Here is a 12,754-nt window from a genome sequence, read left to right as displayed (position 1 = left end):
AGTATTTTTAAGAGTATTTAATGATTTATGTAGTGCGAAGACTTATTGCAATCTTAAATGCGCTTTTTAATGTGTATGTTGCAACAGGTAAACGATAAGGTTTAAAGTTTAATTTTGAATTATTAGAACACTTAAGATGCTCAACTATCTGCCAGAAAACGGATGCAATCCGTATCCTTAGTTTGGACTTTTTGCCAAGATTTAAAAGTTTATAAATTAAAGAACCTCTTTTATATTACACAAAAACCTTTCCATAACATTTGAGAAAAAAAAATTAAAGTTGTTCACGTACTTCAAGCAGGATAAATTTTTCTTTTACTTGTGTTACAACAGCAGAAATATTTAATTAAATTTGGTTTGAACAAATTACAAGGGGCGCAAAGCCCAATAGACGATCGCAATACTAGAATGCGCCATCTGGAGAGAGAGATCTCCTATTTATTTAATAAAAATATTTTTTGAAATTTCCGTGATACTTTTCTTTAGAACTATGCTTAATGTAGTTTTCAGTTCCATATAGTTTTCCAATTTAAGAGATTTTAGTCTGTATGAAATTCGCGAGAGAAACTAACGTTCTTCCTTCCTCTATGAGTCTCCACACGTTAATGGGGAAAGCATAGGAAGTGTTGCCATAGGTAGAGAGTTCCAACGCCACTTGTAGCCCATTTCGATCGCCAATAACAGTGCTCCATTCTCTACCATAAATTTGATCGGTGAAAATTTGATTGGTGCAACGCAGAGGACAGGATTGAGTTTGATTCAGTAAGAATGTTCTTTAGGGAATTTTAAAAAGATGCATTTTGATTCATTTTGACCGTAACTGTTTCTAATCCGGCGCGTTTTTTGCTAAGTTTCGGTTTTGTGTTATTATTTTCTGCATGATCGGGCATAAACGCCTAACAAGCCTGAAAATTTATGTAATTGCTACAACCAATAAACGCATAAATTAAAGCTTGCTATTATTTCCAGATGGATCCATCAGATTTAGAATTTTTAGCTGAAAAAGAAATGGTGTCAATAATTCCTAATTTTAATCATGGTAAATTATTTTTAATTCGAGGTGATGTTGGACCTTTTGCCGCTAGTATACCTGTCGAAGTACCTTTATGGTTAGCCGTAAATTTGCGTCAAAGGCAAAAATGTCGAGTGATACCGCCAGATTGGATGAGTGTCGAAAAATTAGAAGAAATTAAACAAGAAGAAATCGATTCGACCATATTCACGCCCATGCCTAGTGAGCATTATAAAGAAATTTCGAGGTTATTATTTGATGTTGCTGTACCTGATATACCACATGCAGACGAAGTTAAGACTCTTATTAAAGATATTTGGGATATTAGAATGGCAAAACTTCGTAGTTCTGTGGATGCTTTCATTAAAAGTGGAGAATCTCACGCTCAAGTAGATAATTTGACTGCCTTCGAAATCAATTTCGTTCGACCACTTCTTACTACAGCTTTATTTCAATTACACAAATTCAGACGGGTAATTCTTGGCTTTTCTCTGATTTCTCCAATAAATCTTTCTTTTGTAAATGGTACCTTATCAAATAAATTTCTTAACTTATTTTGACTAAACAGATATTTAAATGGATATTTTGTGCTATCAATTTTTACTTGACAATTATTAAACTTGCTTATGAGATTTACGAAGCAGAAGCTAGATGTGTTTATTTTAAAATATTCTGTAGTATATATTAATATATTGTAACAAGAGTATAATTATGACTCATAAAGTATTTAATACTGCTCAATGAGATGCAGTTTTTGCTCACTTTAAACATCCAGTGCTGAAAAAGCACTGGTGAAAGTGCTGGCAGAAGAATATGGGCATTCAAGGGTTATGGTGGTATTTGAACCTGCCACCGTCAGGGGAGATTTCTGTATCATGATCTGCGGCAGAATAATCGTCATGTCTTGGAAACTTCCGGGCAGTGGCCCACGAGAAACTAAAAAAGAAAAAAAACATCACAGAAAAGGACTATCTTGAAAGGTATAACTCGTAGTCACCTCCGGGCAAATATCTACATATTTTCTTTTAAACATTTGCAAGTTTGAAATCTATTTGGCATCTTGGCAATTGTAGTTGGCTCGACAGATCACAATACGGAAATATCCCCCACCTTTCACGCTTCGCACAGCTTTTGGCGTGTGATACTGCTCGACTAGTAGAGCATAATAGTTTACTAGGTGGTTTCAATAAATTATACCCCTATGAATCTACCTACTTTTGTTATGATTTTCTCAGGTAGTGGACTAGCTTAGCTGCTTTCTTAGACGCGTGTACTGATATAAAATGTATATTGAATAATAGTTGTAGGCTTTAGAAAGCTTGTTTCGGCTGCAAAGAATGGGTGTACTCGTTTTTTAGAAATATAGTGAACATTCTCATCTAGTATAATGCATGCATGCATTTGTCTGTGGTGATAACGAGTTCTACCCTTCGAGTTGGTCACCTTCTGTGATGTTTTTTATAGTTTCTAGCAGGCAGCTGCTCTGTAGTTGCTAAGGCTGATGCAGATCATGATTCAAAAAGCTCCTCAATCCAAGTACTTGCAAGTTAATAAGAGAATCTTATAAAAAAAGAATGAAAATATAACTTCTCCTTAACTAGTAAAGAATGCAATTTTTAAAAAGTGGTTAAATTATAATTAGTTGGTTAATTTAATGTGGTTTAAATTTTTAATGAATTAAACAAATTTTGGATTATGCTTGCAGCAACTGCGATTGACAAAATATTTACTTCTCTGTTCTGGTATTTAAAAAATAAAAATATAATGTACAGTGGCTAACCTAGAAATGGCTGATACGATTTTTATTTTTCAAATTTGTTCTTTGGTAGATTTCCAAGCTATTATCTTAAACCATATGATTATTAAGTTTTAGTGCTAATCAGGCAATGATGCCCAAAAATTAAATAAAAACATCACGTAAAAGAGCAAGCTCTAAACGAAAAACTTGTGGTCAACATTAGCTTACTACAATTGCCAAAGTACCAAATAGATTTTAAACGTTTAAATTTAAAAAAAAATCATGTAGATGTTTGCTCTGGGGTGGCTATGAGTTAGTTCCATTCTGCGATGATTTTGCTTTTTAAATTTCTCACAGGCCGCTGCCCGAAAGTTGGGGATTATTCTTTCACATATCACTATATGGAAATTTCCCCTGTTATAAACTTGAGAGTAGTATTAATTATGGAAATTGTCGTGCATTTCTTGTTTGCCAGAAATATAATTTTGTTTATTATACTTTTCCTTCACAGGGAAGATCTTCACGCAAAATTTTGAAAACTAATATATTTTGTATGCATAATTAGTATAGTTAATTATCAACCAATTTTATGTTGTTTTTTTTTTAAATTCAACACATTATTATTGTAGTTAAAAGCATTTAATATTTATTTATATATTTGCTTTGGAAAATTGTCTGCTTTAAATTTATCGTCTTACCCCTGCGAGTGTTGGTTCTTGCTTTTTAAAATAATTTAAGTTCATGACTTTTTCAGCAACAATTTACTGTTTTTTTTTCCTTTGGTGTCTATATAAAAAAAAAGTGTATAGATGTGAAAATTTTTTCCAGTTTTTACCGAATTTGAAACGCTAGGAAGGTTTAACTAAAAATAAGCAAATTATTTGTTCCTTTTTTTTCCAGGCTGCTGTTGTTGCATCACAGAATGAAAGCCAAAGTCAGCCATCTGGAAGCGTATAAATTGTATGTGACTTGATTGTTATGACTTGAACTGTTTTGGAATTCTATTGGTATGACTCGAGTTCATCGATAGATCATCTCCCATTTGAAACAATTCATATTTCTAAGACATTCGTTATACTCATCTAAGATGCTGTGTACTTAAAAACTGTTATTTATTTTTTAAAAAAAATGTAATTATGTTAAATAATACTTGTTGCAGGTCTTTTAAATTCAAATGTTTTAAACTTCTCTGAATATGTGCTCTAATTACTTATAAAAGATGTAGGCTAAGCGTAGTTGAGAAAATGTCTAATGTTTATATTCTTTTTTCAATGATATATTTCATTTTAAAACTCATTTGTTGTTCATTGTAAAATAATGTTTCTTTTCTTTCTTTCTTAAGTTTATGAAGTTATCATGAGAGACATATTATACTTGCCAAGTAAAATAAAAGGTGTGTCATCAGGGGTCTGTCCAGACCGAAATTACTACCGTTTAGCGGTACCTTCACAAATTCAACTTTAGTAAAAAGGGTAGTTTCACAAATTTAATTTTAGGAAAAACGGTAGTTTCACAAAATACTTTTTCTTAAAATTTTATTTTTGTATTCCTTAAGACATGGTAAATCCATATTCTTGCCATATTTTTGTGTTGCATTTTTAAATATAATTTTTCACAAATTATATCTAAATTTTCACAAAATAGGTACCTCTCAGAAAAACCTATACAGACCCCTGGTCATATATATGCAAGTTTGCTGTCATTTATAAACATGCATCCATTTATTTTAATATTGTTAACTTGAGGGGCCTTATAAAATGATGATCGCTAGTGTCTCATGTAGTCTGTGAATTCAATAGAATAAAATAAGTGGCAATACTATTTGGCTTTTCTTTTATATGGTTGCTTCTTATGTAATTATATAAAAAAAATTAACTGACTACATAATGAACCTTTTCATTTATGTCAATTTCATTTTTAAATCTTTAATTTTTATTTTAGAGTTTATTTATGAAAAATATAATTGTTTCTAATGATCTGCATGGTAGTCTTCTTAAATTTTTGGGTAAAAGCTTACAATTTATTTCAATATTTTATTATGTATAGTTAAGCCATTTAAAATTAATTTTTGATCCATTCAAATAAAAAAGTGAGCTTGATTTATTTATAACATAATAAATTTGTATTTAGAAAATATATGATTTGTATTATTTTGAATTTTTTTTTTAATATAGCTACTTGTTGATAAACAAATTCGGAAATGATTGATAATATTTTTTAGTCCAGTTTTTATGAAATAACAAGGCATGTTCAGATTAACTGTTAATGAGAGCCTAATGAAAGTGAAGTGAATGAGTTTAAGAGTGCCTTTTTACTGAACCGTGCTAAAATTAACTGCTAATTACAGTATGTTAATGTGGCTAACAGACTCAGTGCTGACTTTATATTTAACCCTATTATTTTAAACTGGTGTTTAAGACTATTTTTCTGTAGTCTCATAAAAGAAATGTGATGTGCTCTCTTCAATAAAAGCTTGACTTATGTTACCCTTGGATGATTGATTTTATAGTACGAATATATATTTTATTGTCGACATTAAACAGCCTATCCAATTTTCAGTTTATGACTATCAATATCTAACTTCGTAGCTTTGTGTTTTGGAACCCAACCCTGAAGACAAGAGAACTCCTGAATCAAGCATTAGGGCAAACTAGCCTTCATGGAGGATTTTTTTTTTTATCAAACTATCACGCACTTGTATTACATGGAAAGGAAAATCATTCAATTAAATTATTTAGAACAAAGATTTTTAACAGGCCAAAATTTAAGGAAAATACAGCCAAACCTTCAGAAAAGACAACCTTTGTGTAGTGACTTCTTTTTTTTGTGTGGAAAGCACAGAATTTTCCCCCTTGACTTTATGTTGAAGAAAACCTTTAAGAGAGAACATTAGAACCTCCCCGAGAGACTGGGCCGATACAGATATCTCCGTATTAAAGGTAGAATAATATAATGCAAAAAATATATATAAAAACAAAACAGTAGATTTAAACGTATTCACAATATTTCTGAGTTCTTATTTAGAGACCTCTTTTTCACTATCTCTGAAAGAGATCGACAACCTCATGTTGCGGTCGGAGTGGACTAAAGACATTGCCATCAATGATTAATCTCTAGAGCTGAAAGTGAAATTGAAGGAAAAAAATATTTTAGAAAAAACTAAGTATCTCAAACAAACAAACCTCTTTTTTAAAATCTAATTAACATTTAAATGCAAGCTTAAACAGCGTAATTATTTAAATCAATTGGTAAATTATTTTTACACGTAATTAAATAAGCGACGGTCATTGTTATTGGCGCTAAATTTTATTCATCGATCTAGTTTTCCTGACGCTAACTCAAGTGGCATTTCCACATCAAGAAAATGACAATAAAATTCATGTATCTAAAAACAAGCAATGTCCATTTTACTGTGGAATAAAAAGTGGTCGCTGCCGAGAGGTTTCCATGTATTTATAGACTAAAACATTGAACTGAACAGTTCTTTCACGCTTACTTGTTGGCTGAAGTTTTTTTTCTTCTTCTTCTTATATGTTCTTGTATTTTGTTTGAGTTTTCTAAAATTCAAGTTTATGTAGTGAAATATTGCCTCAAACTCTAACAAATATTAACTTATGACATAGTGGTGACAAGGTAACTCGCCTCGCATAGTTTCTCTGTAGAATGGGGCTTACAAAGTCGAAGTGTTAATTAATAAATAGTTGGCAAAATTTATTCTAAATAATTTTAAATACAGTATTTTCCTACAATCAATTCTTTTATTGTTTAAGTATAAACTAAACAGTAAAACTGTTTATTTTACTTATAAAGTTCAATAAAAGGTATGAGATAATTTCAAAAATTTTGTAGATTAATAAGCTAGAGCTTAAAAAAGGGATAGCAGTTTATTTTCTAAGTTATGAAATGCCTGTCTTTCTTATTTGAATTATATATTTTTGTTTTAATTTCCCTGTAAGTATTCATCCTTTTTAAAGTAAATATTATTTTCATTTTGTCTTCCAAAAATAAAATTGCTGAATTTTTAATTTATTCAAAATTTAGTTAACTAAGTTTTGAAACGTAGTTGATTCGAAAATAAGATGTAAATGTTTGCAGTAATTACAAAACAGAGAAAAAATAAGTCTCTGGGCTAAAATTGTAAATTTAATAATGATGAATTTATTGTAAATTCAGATAAAATTTTTTACAAGATCATCCATGTTGTTCGTGTCATGGATGAAATGTAAATTAATATTCTAAAAAACTTAGTAAAATAACTACACTTATGAGTTTCAAGCTTTATTAAATGGCTATTACAAACATATGAAGATGACTCGATCAACAAGCCAAAAATATTTCTGTGCACAATTTAAAACACAAATATAACATTTCCGAATAAAAAAGGCAAAAATGTAATAAATACATCTTGTGAATGGAAATTTGTAAACAAGCACCATCATAGGAACTAAAAAATGACTTAATACTGAATGGGATTTAGTAAATTAAGTAATATAAAAATATGAGCAAACATGAACACTAACTAATGGCAAGGAATGTAAATAAAGTACCCGGTCAAAATAATTAAATTTTGATTTTAATGATGAAATACATTGGTAAACAAACTTCTTAAAAGTAATATATGTAAAATGAAATGACTCTATATAATTTAAAACTTTATAGACATACTCTAACATTATGCATAATATAAAAAATAAGTTCTATGGACTAGAATTGCATAACAATTCAAGATTGATAAAAATAAACAACATTTTGATTAACACTTGATAGAAAGTCTATACTGTTTGTATTTGAAATAACATCTTATATAATATATTCGTTTTTCTTAAATTTAATTAAGTCATCATTAGATCTTTCACACTTAAGCAATAATTTTTTAAAAATTAAATATAAAAGGAGTAAAATTATATTTCACGTGCAAAGTAATGCAATATTCAGAATAACTTGATTTCTTACATAATCAAAGAGAAATGGAAGCATGCACAAAAATAAAGTTCTCTACAGGTAGAAAACTTATTATCTTCAACCAACAATATTTAAAATAAAAGAAGAAAACGTGAAATATGAAGTGTAAATTTACAAATAATTTCAATGGTATACACTTTTAATATTACATAGAAGAGATACATAATAATAAATTCCGAATACCAGAATGCAAACAAACCAATTTTAAGTTTTAATAAAGAAAAAAACAACAATTTTAAGGCCCACTGAGCCGTAAAATAATGCGTTAATAAAGTTATAACAATTAGTAATCACAATAAATAATTAAAAACTAATATAAAAAATACTAAGAATATTAAAATCACCTTTCTATTTTTGAGGTAAATACTTGAAGAAAAATATAAATGCATTCGCAGAATCTTTAAAACAATTTAAACATTTTAAATGGAAACAGAATAGAAATGTTTATTGCTTTTTTTGTGCCATACATAGCTGGGCTAAAAATGCCATCAAAAATGTACTTTCAAGGTTTTTTAACAGATTAAGTTCATAATTCTTTTTTCTTCACCCACATATCACCAGTATAGTTGATCTCCAGCATTTTTTCTTTTTTACAGTATTTTATTTGGGTACTTTGAGAATTACCCCGTCGACTATTTTCACCAAACCCGATATCACCGAAAGGTATCTTCTGCGCCGATAGCACTGAAAAGATTATTATTTAACTGCGGAACTACCCCAAAACACTCGGATTCATATTTAAATTTATTTATAAGCCGGCGACTGCACAAAGATAATAACTTGTTTGTTTGCGCTTTAAAAGCTATGAATTTTTTGCCATTGAAATGATTTTTAATATGGTTAGATTCAAGAATAATTCAATGTGTAATTATTAAAAAAAAAAATAAGGTTTTTACTTTGTTCTGATTCTTTTTATTACACTTTTTTATCACGTATCACACTTAAATTTTTTGTTATTATTTTTTGATAATTTTAATGTGTTTAGAATGTTTATTTTAGAAATTTTTTTTCATTATGATGGGGCCAAAAGATTTGAGCATTTTCGCCAGCTTTGAGAGGTCGATGGGATAATCGCAAAGTACCTTTATTTGAAATGCACATTTAATTTTAACAGATGAAGGAAAAAATTTCAATTTTACTTAGCTTATACAACAGTGAGTAAAAATGAGCTCAGAATTTTAAGTTTAAAATACTCAGCAATTAATTTAACTATTTATGCATAGTTCAGTGATGCTATATGTTGTTCAGCAATTTAGATATATGAGCTCTACATGTATAGCACAGAATCTGGACGAAAATTTTTATAATGTATCAAAAGTCTGGAATTTAACACTTAAATGCCACCTCCAAAGTTCCCATGCACAAAATAAGATTATGCTAATTTAAACCTTCAAAATTTTCTCCATTACAAACAGTTACTATTAGCAAAGCTAGAGTGTTTCATTTTCAAAAAACTTTTTTTTAATACGAGCGCATTATTTTTTTTAATATATTAAAAAATAAAAATTTTTTTTAACGTTATGCAAACTTTAAATTAGAGAGGAATTTTGATCTATGAATCAACAATGTTTATGTGAAGATGACGTATGTACAACAAATGCTTTTTCATTGTTATTTCTTATTTTTAAGTGCACTTATTCCTTTCAATTTTGCTGTTTTACTTTTGTTTATCAAAAAATTAATTTAGCAGTCCCTAAAAATGTTTTATAAATAGTTTATCCTAGGTTACAAAATTTTTTTAGTATGCTTAGGTAAAATTTACCTGATTTTTTATATGCTAAAAAATTAATTTCTTTATTCATTACATACATATCAAACTAAAAGTGAAAATAATTATAAAGTAGTGCTAAAACATAACTATGGAGATCATAAAATATGAACAAATATTATAACAAAGCTCACTACAAATTTATGTAGCACTATTTAATTTTAAACAGCCGTATTAAATGCTTTTCTAAATGACTTAGTGTACAATATTCTTTTTAAATTATAGACTCTCTATGTATATAAATAATTAAATGTTTTTAAAAAAATGAGTAATCTAAATATTAACATATTTCCACTTTTAAATGGTGCTAATACTTTCAGTAAATTATTCAATACTATTAGAACATTAAAAATTGTTTGAACAATTTATAATGTTTATAAAGCTTTAATGTCAAAATCCCAAACCTGACATAAACTTGCTTAACTGTCCTTTACCATCTTTGAACTATTAGTATAAGATCGTAATTGAAAGAGTAATTTTAAAATAAAAATATCTTTAAAAAAAAATGTGCAATTTCAATTTTAAAAATAGTTTCACATTTTGGAAGTCATATTTACACTCCAACACTTTTGATATATCTTGTGCAAATATGTAAAAATTTCATAATAAATCTGAGTAAAAAAGTCTGAAAATGGTTTTGATATTTTTTTATCACTATCAAAGCCAACTACAATAAGCAAATTATCTAGTTTAAATATACCTCCGTAAGAAGCTCCCTGAAAAATTCTAAAAAACTAAACACTTTCATCATCGCACAACAATGAAAAATACTTGAGTGGTTCACTTGGAGAAAGATTAACTTTGAGTCAAATCACAGCTTTGCTTGAATAGAATACACTTTAGGTTTTTGTAAAAACTCTTTCCACCAGGGAGCCCGATCTAGAGAACCAGGGGTTTGGATGATTGCATCATACAAGTTCTTGTAAACCTAAAATATTTTAAGAAAAATAAGTGATTTATAATAGTGTTCTTCAAATTTTATTCGTTAGAACCCTAGGGTTCCACAGAGGAGTTCTAGAGTCAGTACTTTTTATAACCGGTGATGAGTTATATTTAGATCCAACCTATAATTTCATAATTTATTTAATCTTTTGGATGATGCCAATGAAATAGAAATGCCATTTCTTTAAAAGAAAATATAATATTTCTAACAACAATATATTGAATAAATTTCGACATTCATAAAATATTGCAATAGTATTTCTTATTGTGCTTTTCAAATCAAAATAAAATAAATAAATTCTTTTATAAACAAATATGGTTGCCTAATAACCATTTTCAATGGCTGGAGCAGTTCTTTTAAATTTTCATTTCGAAGTAAACCATAATTTGGTTTATTTTATTCATTTTCAGACTATGTAAATACACTAAAAACAAATTTATAACTAGATATAGCACAAGGACTGCAAATTTCTGTGGGACATAAAACCTACGTTTTAATCTCCATTGAAAACGTACAGTTAGTTTTGACTTTTACAAAAGCTTCATATCCATTAACTAATTTAATTAGTAATTAAAAATGTGTCTGTAAAAAGTAAATTAAACTATAACTTGATTAAATAAAAAGTAAATACTGACAAAATGACATCAAGTATCAATAATTAAAAAAAAAATTTATTTTACTAATTGTCTTGCTTGTTATACTAGTAACCTAAAATACATGCTATTTCATGTAATTGTAACAATTATACTCTTTAAAATTTAAATGCTTACAGCAAATGGTACATTAATGCATTCAACATGATTGGAAGAAGGACACAATGTTTAATAAAAAAGCTTTTATCTATAGAAAGATCTTTTTGAAATACTGAAGTGAAATTTGGTCTTGTTAATATTGGAAAGTAAAGAATTAACACTGAAAAGGCCAAAAGATCACAGCTTTCAAACAAAATAAAACATTTCTTTAAAAAAGATTTTCTTTTATTTGTTTTTATTATAAATCTAACAAATTTAATTCCTGTTTATTAGATGCAATAAAACCGAACCTATTTAGAAAAATCAAAACGTTTTAACAAGTGGAATGTATGAACTGTTGAGAATCCTCGTTTCATTCTTTTTCTTATCGTTACAGATTTAATCAAAACACTGTAAGTTACTCTACTTACCAAACTTTCACTTAATCCAAAGGTGATAAAGACAAGTCTGCAGATAATTTTAGAAACAACGCTTTGTTGCTGATTTTTTTTAAACTAATTTTTAATAATAAATGCATAAATATCTATTAGAAATCATTCATTAAAAATCATTGATTGATATTATTAGAAACTTAAAACCCTAGTTTTTGACCCTGCTTTTTTTGTTCTATTTAAACTTCTACTTAATTCTAAACTGATTAAAACATGATTGGATAATTTATTAATGGAGTGGGACAAAATATTTTCAATGTACAGAATTAAACTTCACAGAAATATGAACACAACATAAATTAACTAAAAACATGTGAAATTCAGCAAACTGAATCAGGTGAAAATTGAATATTCAATTGCAGTCAAAAGTATATTACTGATTTCGATTGAAAAATTCATATTTCATTTGTTGTTTTAATTATTATTATATCAGTATGATTATTTAATTATAATCATACTGACTTAATTACTGATACTTAACTTACATACTGACTTAATTAACAAATAACTGGATTAATTTGAATTGAAAGCTGGAACAAATGACAAAAGACTTTACAAAACATAAAACTTAAATTATAAAAGTAAATTAGCAAAACCAAATGGTGTTACAAAGAGAGAAAGGGGGGGGGGATCAATATAGTAAACTGATTAATGATTTGATGGCAAAGAATAATTATTATTAAAAAAAAATGATAATGTTCTGTTAGTTCTTAATTTTTATAAATAAAATTTTTTTTAATTTTAAAATTTTTATGACAAAAAAAGTCTTTGCATTAATCCTATGTCTTTCCAGCTAAGATATAATATATAAAATTTATTTACCAGAGTAAAAAAAAATATACATACCTGTCCATCAGATTTTCCCAAAGCAGAGTTTAAAACAAAATCAGGTGGCGCAATAACGTCAACCAGTGACACTGCTTCATCTTTAAGTTCAGAGCACAATCGTAATATAGCTTGTTTTATTATTGTGCTATGATGTCTCATCTCACAATAGCCTCCTAGAATTACAAAAAACCCACAATATATTATTGATAATTCCTTTCATTTCAATAAACAATTTGATAAAAATATACCATTAATAATATTATCTTTTAATCAATTTGAATAAACTACTTCTCATTAAAATAGATAACTATTTAATTTAA

General features: G+C 28.0%; 2 protein-coding genes across 3 annotated transcripts in view; one reads left to right on the top strand and one right to left on the bottom strand.

Moving 5' to 3' along the window:
* The first annotated feature begins 811 nt into the window (after positions 1-811).
* On the top strand, positions 812-5,236 carry LOC107445639 (DNA replication complex GINS protein PSF2-like protein). The gene is made up of 2 exons (XM_071177171.1): positions 812-1,485; positions 3,651-5,236. Exons 1-2 carry the CDS (start codon positions 970-972, stop codon positions 3,705-3,707), a joined length of 573 nt encoding a protein of 190 aa, XP_071033272.1. The 5' UTR covers positions 812-969; the 3' UTR covers positions 3,708-5,236.
* A 1,776-nt stretch (positions 5,237-7,012) lies between these two features.
* Positions 7,013-12,754, bottom strand: part of LOC107445632 (peroxisomal acyl-coenzyme A oxidase 3) — a 42,140-nt gene continuing 36,398 nt past the window's right edge. Inside the window, exons 15-16 of one of the 2 annotated variants that reach the window (XM_043053978.2) lie at positions 12,453-12,607; positions 7,013-10,408 (exon numbers count right to left, since the gene is read on the bottom strand). In XM_043053978.2, coding sequence (XP_042909912.1) covers positions 10,292-10,408; positions 12,453-12,607 — 272 coding nt within the window. In that variant the 3' untranslated portion in view covers positions 7,013-10,291. The remainder of the gene's footprint in view (positions 10,409-12,452; positions 12,608-12,754) is intronic. The other variant, XM_071177169.1, reaches the window with a different exon arrangement.

The sequence above is a fragment of the Parasteatoda tepidariorum genome, chromosome 2 (genome assembly GCF_043381705.1).
Source record: "Parasteatoda tepidariorum isolate YZ-2023 chromosome 2, CAS_Ptep_4.0, whole genome shotgun sequence".
Taxonomy (NCBI): Eukaryota; Metazoa; Arthropoda; class Arachnida; order Araneae; family Theridiidae; genus Parasteatoda; species Parasteatoda tepidariorum.
The sequence above is the reverse complement of the archived record's forward strand: the minus strand, read 5'-3'. Positions and strand labels throughout refer to the sequence as shown.